This window comes from Nannospalax galili, unplaced genomic scaffold, assembly GCF_000622305.1.
Source record: "Nannospalax galili isolate Female #2095 unplaced genomic scaffold, S.galili_v1.0 scaffold484, whole genome shotgun sequence".
NCBI classification, from domain to species: Eukaryota; Metazoa; Chordata; class Mammalia; order Rodentia; family Spalacidae; genus Nannospalax; species Nannospalax galili.
The window spans coordinates 311401-322835 of record NW_008350788.1 but is presented as its reverse complement, the minus strand read 5'-3'; the positions used below and the strand labels follow the sequence as shown (position 1 = coordinate 322835).

At 48.9% G+C, this 11435-nt stretch overlaps 1 protein-coding gene across 2 annotated transcripts in view; it reads right to left on the bottom strand.

Annotated features, from left to right (window-relative positions):
- Positions 1–629: 629 nt before the first annotated feature.
- Positions 630–11435, bottom strand: part of Nectin4 (nectin cell adhesion molecule 4) — a 16457-nt gene continuing 5651 nt past the window's right edge. Inside the window, exons 2-9 of one of the 2 annotated variants that reach the window (XM_008848016.3) lie at positions 7488–7847; positions 5451–5741; positions 4417–4537; positions 3348–3496; positions 2937–3090; positions 2441–2516; positions 1951–2025; positions 630–1612 (exon numbers count right to left, since the gene is read on the bottom strand). In XM_008848016.3, the coding sequence (XP_008846238.1) occupies positions 1388–1612; positions 1951–2025; positions 2441–2516; positions 2937–3090; positions 3348–3496; positions 4417–4537; positions 5451–5741; positions 7488–7847 (1451 nt within the window). In that variant the 3' untranslated portion in view covers positions 630–1387. The remainder of the gene's footprint in view (positions 1613–1950; positions 2026–2440; positions 2517–2936; positions 3091–3347; positions 3497–4416; positions 4538–5450; positions 5742–7487; positions 7848–11435) is intronic. The other variant, XM_008848017.3, reaches the window with a different exon arrangement.

Genomic DNA, 11435 nt, shown 5'->3' with positions numbered 1-11435 from the left:
GTTTAGACACTAAATCTCAGTATTCTGGCCAATTATGTTTGGGCAGGTCAAAGAAAAATAAACATCTAACCCAAGCCTCCCACACAGAGAAAGTGCCATAAGAACCCTGGATTAATGACCCAGAAACTCCTGGGGAAAAAGAGTTTCCCCCAGCACCTCCTTCCCCTCACCTGAACTTCCACCCTCCCTCAATTTGTAATCCCTACTCTCTGCCCGCTACACAACTGAACCAGGAGCCCTTGACACCAAGTCCCACCAACTCCTCAAAGGCATGAACAACTGTGAACACAACTAATACTACTACTACTAATACTACTACTAATAATAATAATGAAGGTAGGGGAAGAGTTGAGGGGCCAGGGAGCCAAACATCCCATCTCTATCTCCCTTCCCAGTGTTCACCCCTCACTTCCCTGGTTCCAGACTCTACCTGCTGTCAGCTCCCTCCTAAGAGGCTCCTTAGATGAAGATGCCTTGGAGGGGCACCTTTCACAACCACAGGAATTAACCCCTGATGTGGGATCAGCATGAGGTCCAGCTTTGCTGAGTGTCTGTGTAGGCTGGCCTTGCTTAAACAAGTCCAATAAAAAGCATGCAAGTCTGTTTTTTGTTAAAATTTTTTTTTTTTTTTTTTTTTTTTTTTTTTTTAATTTTTGTTTCCCTCTGATTAAGGGAATGTGAGCAGAACTCAGAAAACTCCCTTGAAGGTTAATTTACAGGAACTATGTACATGCAGCAGGCCCACAGGCCACCAGAGGGCAGAGGGCTTCTGTAACAGTTTGAGCCTCTGGGAAACCCCTGGGTGACTGCTTCACACTAGCCCCCATGGCTCCCAAGTGGTTAGGAACACGGCTCCCCCACTTGGAAGGTCAGATTCTAGCTCCAGCTATGCCCGCACACCTGGATCTGGCCCACAGTCTCCACCTCTTACCTCCAGCCTCTGCATCACTAATACTGCTCTGGGGTCTGAGGAAAACACCTGCATCTGCAGGCAAAGGTCACATACAACCATACTACTCACAAAACAAACTCTAACGGTGTTCTATACACAGCCACATTCACTTGGATTATTAACAGGGCAGCACAATGCACACTACAAAGAGTTACCCCTCCATGTGCACACAATCCACGAATGGTTACACACACACACACACACACACACACACACACACACACAGTGACCTACACACAATGATGGGAGGCACTCAACCAGTAGAGGCCTCCCAGTGAACAGAATGGTTGGAGGTAAAGGTCTGAGCAGTCTAGGGGGAGGGGGAAGCATCTTCCTAAAGAAATGCAGGCATTTAAGGAGGTTCCCCCAAGAAGAGCTGAAATCCCCCCATGTAAGCAGAAGAAGCCAGGTCTAGGGGAGGGAGGCAGGCCTGGGTCAGACCAGGTGCCCCCGCCCATTGATATAGATGCCATTGCCCGTGGGCTTGGCCCTCAGGGTCCCATTCTCCTGAACAAAATGGTTCATGGCCTGTTTGATGCCTTCATCCTGATCGTCCTCCTCTTCTGTCCGCCCTGAGCCTGGAGACAGCAGTTCAGTCTGTGTTTCAATCTCCCTCACTGTAGTCAATGTGGAGTAGCTGCGGCCCTCTGGCTCTTCACTCTGGAGACAAGGACAGAGGACAAGTCAGGATTCAAGGCCAAATAGGCAGATACAGTGGGGTAGGGTCGGGTTGTGGTGGGGTCAAAGGTCAGGTAAAGTAGGGTAATGGCTGTCCCAGAGGCATAGGGGTTTGGAAATGAGGAGGGCCAGGAACAAGTGTTAGATATGGGGAAGGAGGGTCAGAGAACAAAGTCATAGCAGAGATGCAGGGGTGGGCCATGTGAACCAGGGTGAGACCCAAGGGACTGGTACAGGGGCTGCTGTAGCACCATATCTGGGACGAGGAGAGGGGCCTGAGGAGAGTAGTGGGGACACCGGTGGGGCCAGGGGGGCCTCACCATCACAGAGCAGCTACTGTTGTCCTTGAGACTATCAGGGTGGCCCTTGGCTCTCAGCCCTACACTCTCCTCCGGCTGCAGGGGCCCAGACATGGGGGAGGAGTTAGAACAGAGCTCAGCCTCCTCCCCTCAGCCTCTTCGCCTCTCATCCTTCACCAGCTTCCTCCCTGATTGCCCTCCCCTCAACCCCATAGGTCAATGTCTCCCTGACACAATGTCCTCATTCCCCCACTGACACCCACAAACCCACCCTGGAACTAGCACTGATAGTGGATTCCTAGAGCAGCCCCCAGGTCAGTGCTTAGAGGGCCTTGCAAGGAAGAGTCCTAGCAGACCCAAAGCAGCTACCACCACCCCCCAGCCTCAGCCCAGCCATAGCTCTGAGTAGCCAAACCTGGTGGAGGGCTATGCTTTTACATATGGAAAGAACCCAGACCCAAGCAAACCTGTGTGGCCATGCCCTACACATGTACCCAACCTTGGCACACACCTGGATCCTAGGGTCCGTGTGATGGGAATGCAGCCTTCGAATGGAGTTCTCCCTGGTCAAGGTCAGCTCCTCCTCACTGGGAAAGACACCCCCTTATCAGGAGTTGAGGGCAGTGGCAGCCCCCCAAGGTGACTCTAAGCCTGGCCAAGCCTAGGAAGTGGCTAGAGGGTATGGATGCCATGCTATCCCTGCAAGTATGAGTGTGTGGCTGCAGATGACAGTGTGCTGAAGAGCATGGGTGTGCCACATGAGTGCTCAAGTGTGCATAGTAGGAATATAAATGTGACCTTCTCTCAGGCATAGGTCTCTCTTCATCTATCTGTAGTCCATGCCCCCCAAGCTTCTTCACTTCTTCAAAGACTCTGCCCACCTTTGGTCCATAAGCTGTCTAGTTATTAGGCTACCCAATCTCCTTTGTTTTGGCTCATCTCCTTCTTGATTCAATCCTCTTTGTTCCCAGCTCAGTTCTACCCACTTAGGAGTAGGTAGTACTCACTATTTCTGGGTCATCTGCTGTGCCTTTCGTCGATGATATCGGGACATGAGCACCACCACCACCACGAGAAGGCAGAACAAGAGCGCAGCAATCACACCCACTACTACCACCGAGGCTGACACTAGGTCCACCTGCTTCCCTGGGTCCTGAGGGTCTGCTGGAGACAGTCCAGTGTCTGAGGTGCATGCCCAGATCCCTCCCTGATCCACTCCAGACCCCACTTCTACCCATGCATTATCTTCACAGAACATATCCACAGCCACCCACTTAGCTGTATCCTCTCTAAAATATACCATCCATCACCCCCAAAGACATTCTTTCCCATTTCCTTCCCTGTCTTGCCTCTTGGTACCCACCCCCTGGCTCTGGACCCAGGACCCTTGTGTTTGTCTCCCCAATCACTGTGCTTACCAAGAACATCCACAGTGACCTGAGAATCTCTCGAAGAAATTTCATTGCTGACATGGCAGACGTAGATGCCACTGTGCTCAGTGGTCAGTGGGGGAAAGCCCAGAGTGTCCCCTTTCATTTGCACCCCACTAGGCAGAGGCCCATCCAGCCTGCAGGACAGGGAAGCTGAAGGGTACCTGCTGGGGCGAGCTGAGCCTGCCACCACCCAACATGCCCAGGCAACTCTTCACCCCCTTCCCCCATGACGTCACCCAGAGCCTCCGGCTGTTCCCACGGTGCCCCACCCTCCCCTAGGCAGGTCTAGGCAGAGGCCCTTTCTCCCTGCCGCCCAGCCTGACCCGGGAACCCACACACACACTTGGGGAAGATCCACACGCGTGCCATCCCACATGCTCCCACAGGCATCACGTCATCCAGCACTGGGTAACAGGTCCACATGCTATAAAGTCCACACACAGGACACTCCACTCTAGCTGGGCTCAGAGGTACTTGGAAAGTGTGACTGCATGCTCCAACACCCATGATGTTGCGTGGCAAAGTAAACAAACCTAGCCTTAGGCACAAGGCCACATGCATCACTCATATGCCCACTCATATGCCTGTCACAGGCTCACACACATGTGCACCCTACCCCTCTCTGATTCTTGGACATCCCTGGAACAAAGCCAAAAACTCTTGAGGGAATGGGTAGAGGGTGAGTGTTTCTGAGGTGCTGGCAACATTGAGGTAGTTACAGGAGTATTGGTGTAACATCAGTTACAGCCAGCTGTTTTTTTGTCTCATGCACTTCAAGCACTCACAGATATATAAAATATTAATATTTAATAGTTATATTTCATAATTTAAAAGTTAGGAAAAAAGATAATATTTGTTTGTTCTCTATGGGTAGCCATATATTCCCTAGAACAAGCCAGGGAATAATAATTTGGTGATTATGCACATTTTTGTATTGTCTGAACATGTGTCTCATCTAGAATTCAGAATATGTAGTCCCAGCCCATAATGAGTACATCCTGAGAGGGAAGGACCCTAGTCTAAGCTAGGCCCTTCTTCGAGCCTAGGCCCTTACCGTGTCCAGTTGTATGAGGGAGGGGGCTGTCCTTCACTCAGGCACTTGAGTGTAGCGCCTTCTCGACCAACATGCCACAGCTTTTGGTCCTCAAGGCCCCTCACAGAGGCTTCAGCAAGGACTGGAATGAGGGGCAGCAAGAGAAAGAATGAAAATGATGCCTTAGTTGTTATTCCTTGAGGCCCGTCCCCGCTGTGGAAACAACCTGCCTCTGCTCTTCCTCATCTGTTGCCATAGCTCACCCAGCCCCACCTCATTGACAGTTCCTGGCTGTCATGGCTCCCTCTCCTGTCTAAGCTTAGAGTCTATATTGGTTTACCTGTGCCATGAGCCCACAAATCCCTCAGGGTAATTGTGTGTCACACCTTTACTTGATCTCCTGTGGCGCCCAGCATAGTGCTAGTCATAGAACAGGTGCTCAGTAAATGCTGCCAGATTCTTCAAAGGCCTAACAATCTCACTAGCTTATTCGTTTCCTTAGCAAATATTTATTAATTTCATACTTTGTGCCAAATGCTAGTGTAGTTTGAGCTTGAAATCTAATGCTGAGAACATGCTATCCTTACTGAATCCTCCTGTGATTTAAGATCTATGAGATGCTTTGCATTCATGACTGCTAATTCCCATCACAATCCTGTAAAATTGCTATGATTATGCTCATTTGCTGACAAAGAAAATGAAGCCTAACAAGATTAAATAACAGTTGGTAAATAGCAGAATGAGGGCTTGTCCCAAATATGTTTCCAAACCTTAAACTTTATTTTGCGAAACACTTTCAATTCTATGTTTATATTTGATTCTCCCAACAATGCTATAAAACAAGGCAATCTCTCTATAATGACAAGGACCCTGAAGATGGAAAGACCTCAGTGATCTTCCTAGGATCTTTAAGTTGGGCTCCAAATCTTCTACTTCTGGACTATACTCTGGCCTCTAAGACTCAGGCTAACCCTCCTGACATGGCTCAGAGCCAGTGTCTTATCAATTCTTTCAGAACCTAGGGAGTCTCCCTACCCATACATCCAAGCACTCACAGGCCACTTGGAGGGTGAGGGTGATTCTTTGGTCCTGGAGCAGGCCAGGATGTGACACCACACAGGTAAGTGGCTGTCCATTCATGCTTCGGCTAGGCACCAGTTGAAACTCTGAAGTGACAGCAGCTGATCGGGAGTGCTTGAAGGAACGACTGGACGTTACGCCTTTGACTTCCGTGTCCCAGGTCACGCTGGGAGCTGGGCTGCCCTCAGCAGTGCAGGAGGCTGCCAACGTCAGGCCCTGGCCTTCTTCTAGCGGTGGACCAGGATTCAATGAGGGTAGAGGAGGCACTGTGGATGAGAGAAGGGGAGGTCAAAGATCTGCACAACCCCTATCAGGAGGCCCAGCTCCTTCCCATTTCAATCTTAGCCAATTATAAACTTTAGGCACCTTTTCTTTCTCTTATTTCACCAATAAAGGTACCAGATAAGTGGCAGAATTTCAGGTGATTTTGCATCTTTTTCCACTGTTATTTCTTACAATGTGAAAGGGTCATTAAAAAAAAAAATTAAAATAAGCCAGGTGTGGTGGTGCACACCTTTAATCCCAGTATTTGAAAGGCAGGGGCAGGAAGATAGAGGCCTGGTCTACAAAGAGAGTTCCAGGCCAGATGGGGGTTCAGGGATACCTTGTCCCCCCCCAAAAGAAACAAAACAAAAGCTAATTAGATACTATCTATATAATAATAATAATAATAATAACAACCACTTACTACATGCCAACTATCATGTTAAATACAAACGTTATCTCATTTAATTCTGTCAACAAACTAGTAAGGCAGGTATTATTTTGCCTGTTTTTTAGATGAGGAAACTAAAGCTCAGGGAGTTTCAATGATTTGTTCCAGGTCATCAGCTCTTAGATGACAAAGACTCAAGTCATAGATTTACACTCAGGTTGTTTTGGTGCTAGAGCACGCACGTGTGTGTGTGTGTGTGTGTGTGTGTGTGTGTGTGTGTGTGTGTTGTGTTTTGACTTTTGAGACAAGGTCTCACTGTGTAGATCAAGTTGGCCTCAAACTCTCCACCCTCCTGTCTCAGCTTCCTGAATGATGTGGTTATAGCTATGTGCCATCATGTCTAGCTTTTTTACACTCAAATGTTTTTTCTCCAAGGCTGATGTAACTAACTTGCACAAAGACAAACCAAAACTGTGAAGAGTTTTAATTCTAACTTCAAAATATTAATAGTCCAATGACAATGGAAAAGACAAGTTGACCATAAGTCCAGGTTGACCAGAAGTGCCCATGGTGCAAAGGAGTGGTTTAAAAGGCAATTGTGGGTTCAGACCACATTCACTGGAGACCCAAATCAAGGATGGTATTAACCCCAGTATTCACATATACCATATCATAGCTGGGCTTCATGTCCACACCTGGATCTCACATTTTAAAACCATAGAGCCTGGGACGGTGAAGGAAGTTGAGTTAGTGTCTTTTACGGAACAGTGACAAGAACAGTAAGTGTAGCTTGGAAAAGAGTAGATTTGAGTGGAGGTTGGCAAAGGCTCTCTGTGTTTTTTTGTTGTCCTTTCATGCTTGTGTGTGTGTGTGTGTGTGTGTGTGTGTGTGTGTGGTCTTTTTGACAAACCCCTATGTAGACCAGGCTGGCCTTAAACTCACAGAGATCCACCTGCCTCTGCCTCCCAAGTGCTGGGATTAAAGGCGTGGGCTGCCATGCAGGGCTGCACTCTGCAGATCGGAAGAGAATAAGTCCGTGCCATTTCATTCCAGAAGGACAAAGGGTCACAGAGGCAGATTTAGGGCATCAGAGAGAAGAGCTTTCTAATATATGGACTAGTCTCCAACTTTGGGGGTTTTGGAATTTCTGGATTGGGTGGGAAGAGGGACTGGATAGCTCTCCTTCACTCAAGGACCCCATCTTTTATGCCTGTTCTGCCTCTGTCCCATCCATCTCTGCAGTTCCTATCTCTGCTTCTGACTGCAGCTTCTCCCCTCCATGACCCTGACGGAGCCTTGTCCTGGCCGCCCCGCATACGCACAGCAGTCCTGACCATGCCCAGCTGGCCCCACTTACCTAGAACGCGGAGCCGCATGCGCGCCTGGAAGCTGCCAGCCGGGAAGGTGCTGATTCTGCATTCGTATTCGCCCTCGTCTGCTTGAACAGCATTGCGCAGGAGCACGGAACCGTCCAGAGGGTCCCGTGGGGGCGGTGGTTGCTCCACGCGATCCTCATAGCCAGGGTTCACATGAAGCCCGTATTCGGAGTGCAGTATGGCCAGCCTTCGGGTGCCCTCGTTTGTGTCCACCCGAGCCCATGCCACCTGCCCCACCTGCTCATCCGGATCCCCTCTATAGAAGCAGGGCAGTTTTGCGTCCTGGCCCAGCACTACTGTCACCACATCCGAGGTTTCCAGTTCGCCTGCGGGGCATCGACCTGCAGGGGGCAGACAGAAGCAGCCAGGGTGAGGGGCCTTGCCAACCAGGGAACACATTCATAATGATAATGACAGCAAAGGCAGCTGGAACTCCTGGAGTTTTGTGCTTGCAAAGCGCATTCTGTTCATTACCTCATTAGATCCACACATCTCAAGAGGTAGGCGTTTATTATGGCCATTTAACAGATGAGGAAACTGAGACCCAGAGAAAGGAAGTGGCTTGCCTAAGGCCACACAGATGAATTATGGAAGACTCGCCCTCTTGCAGCCTAGGATCCTATCTGCGCAATTGCAAGGAGGGAAGATATAACAGAACCAAGACCCTGCCCTCAGGGAGCTCATAGTCTTCAGGGAAATGGAATTTCTGCACACAGATACAGGGAAACCAAGGACAAATTTCACACAAGGTTCAACCCACCAAAGGTGTAAAAGTGAATGCTTTCAGAAAGTATGGTAGGGAGCCACAGGACCTGGGCAGAACCATTGATGCCTGGAATGGAGCATGTAGGGAGGGTAAGATCCATCCTGCCAGACCCTTGGGAAAATTCTTTTCATGGCTTGAAGATGAGAGACCTGGATTCCCAGAGAGAAGGCGGTATTCCATGTGGGAGGAATGGCATGAACTGAGGTTCAGGGGCAGGAATGAGCAAGTCATTGAAGAAAGGCCTAGGTCAGGGGCCCAGAGAGATGAGGTCAGGTCAGACACAGCAATGGGGTCGAAATGTTGAGCCAGAATCACAGGGCCAAGGACAAAAAGACTTTGCTCTTCCATTGAGAAGCTGTAAGGAACATTCAGAGGGGCTGGAGAGATGGCTCAGCTGTTGAGATCACTAGCTACTCTTGCAGAGGACCCAGGTTTGGTTTCCAACACCCATGGGACAGCTAACAACAGTCCTTAACTCCAGCTTCAGGGTATCCAACATCCTTTTCTGGTCTCCTCAGGCATTGCATGACATGGGTACACTTACATACATGCAGGCAAAACACTCAAATAAATAAATAAATAAATAAATATTTTTTAAAAAGAAGCAGAGATTTTGGAATCAGATATATCCATTATATAACCTGATGTGCAAATAAAGATCCATTTCTTGCTCTCATGGAATCTGCGGTCTGTCTGGGAGGAAGAGGTGCATATGATGAATAGACAGATATATAATGGTGATTTATTTATTTATTTTCTTTCCTTCCTTCCTTCCTTCCTTCCTTTCTTTCTTTCTTTCTTTTTCTTTCTTTCTCTTTTCTTCCCTTCTTTCTTTTCCAGAGTCTCACCATGTAGCCAATCAGGCTAGCCTCAAACTCATTGTCTTCCTACTTCAGTTTCCCAAGTGCTTGGATTACAGGCTGTACCACCACACCCGGCTTGCAGTGATGGTTTCTGATTTAGCTTTCGGTGGTGTGTTGCTGGCTAGTTGTGGGATGGGGGAGTTACGAGGATGGGCTTCATGCATAAGCTGGGTAGAATCAGGAGGCCTGGGAGATCTAGAAAGGCATTATAGGTATAGGATCAAAGTAAGCAAACACCAAGGAAGCAGGAAAGGCTGGCTGGTTCAGGAAGCAGAGAGGAGAGGACCCAACCTAAGGCAGGGTGTGTGTGTGTGTGTGTGTGTGTGTGTGTGTGTGTGTTGAGCAGCAGTGGAAAATATGTCTGGGGTAGGGTGGAGTCAAATTGTCCAGGCTCTTTCATGCCAGGCAAAGGTATTCAGATTTGGTCAAGAGGAAATGGAGGGAGAATCACTGAAGCTTCCTTAAGTAGCAAGTGGCATGAGACAAGTGATAATGTGCAGTATGAGTAGAAAATAGGCATTAGGAAGAAACTGACGAGCAGATACTCAGTAGGAGGCTGCAGCCCTGGTAAGATGGTACTGGGCAGAGAGAAGGGGACATTTGATACAGATTTGGTCACTGACTAAAAGAAAGATGACTGGGGCGACTCAAAGACAACTGGATTTCTAAGATAAGTAACTTATGAAGGAGATAGGGCCTGGGAAAATCTGTGGTTATAGAGAAATAAACATAAAACCCAGGGCCAGGGGCTAGATCAGAGCAGAAGAGTGCTCTGAGATGGCAAGAGCTCCTTGCCTTGGAACTCCCAAAGGGTTATAGTCCCTGCCTCTACTCAGCACCCCACACACCCTGTTGTCTGTCACCTTTGCTCACACTGTACCCCTGGAATGCTCTCCTCCCTATGTCTGGTCGCTCCTACTCATCGTTGTCTGGAGAACTCCTACTCATGCCTTAAGACTCTGCTTAGGCATCATTTCCTCCTTGAGTCCTCCCTGCCCCACCTCAGGCAGCTTTGGGTGCATGCCCTACCTCTCTGCTCCCTGGCACTCTGTTTTTATCCTAATCACAGCACTTTAACCCATAGATTATATTTGCTGTTTTCTTGTCTGCCTTCCCCATGGCATTGAGTTCCATAGAGTAGAAACAGAGTCACATATCCCATATGAAAACATGATTTCTGACTTCATGCTCAATCAATGGTATGTGGTCTCCATTCTTGCCACATAACTAGAGCTTGATGAATGTTTATAAACTGACTGAATAGATGAATGAGTGAAGCCAGGTATGGTGGCTTATACCTGTAATCCCAATATTTGTGAAGGCACAGACAAAAAGATCTCAAGTTCAAGGCCAGCCTGGACAACAGGGAGACACTGTCTCAATCCTCCCACCCGCAACCCCAAAAGAGCGTATAAATGAATGGGCAAATGAACAAGGGAGATAGGCAGAGGAAAGGAAGAGTCGAATCAGGAGGAATGCACAGTCCCTTAATTGAGTTGGGTAGGGCAATTGTTGACATGGCAGCCCTGGAGTGGAGGCTGGATAGGCTGGCTATCTGGGTCCACTGCCAAAAGGAACACCTTTGAACTAAACAAAGGAAGAAAGGGATGGAGAGAAGCAGGCATGTAGGGAGGAAGTGAAGCATGGAGTAGAGCAGAGGATTCCAGTGAGGCAGAGTTGGTCTTGTGGCCTTACTAGCAGGAGTAGAGGGAGGGAGGATGCTGCTGGGAGTTGGGAGGGCCCAGACTGGACAAGACAGACCTGCAGGGCCAGATACCAGGGCCCTGACCTGCCTAAGCTGATGTTCGACCCACCCAGCCCAGTCTGGGAGTCCAGCTAACCACTTGCACCCCTCCCAGGCATCTCCTTCTAGCACTGAAGGGAGCAGGACTGTCAAAGAAGGACTAGAGTGGGCTTAGAATATGGGCTTCCCAACACACTTTGCTGCAAACAGTATTGTGGATGGAAGTCACAATGATGTGGACACAGCGCACAGAGACCCCCAGCCCTACGCTACTAGAGACAGAAATCCTTCTAAAGACTATCCCTGGGACCATATATGATGGCATATTTCCCATCCTCCCTATACTTGCCACCTGTCTTCCCCTCACCATCACAAATCACCGCCCCGCCCCCAATATCTTAAGGCACAGCAGGAATTGGATACCCATAAGTCTGAGTCTCAGTTCTCCATGCCCCTAACCTGTGAGTCGAAGCCCCAGCTTTGCAGAATGAAGAACCAGAGTGAGTACAACAGGAAAGTTCCTTTGGGATCTTTGGCAGCCCCCCCCGTCCCCCCC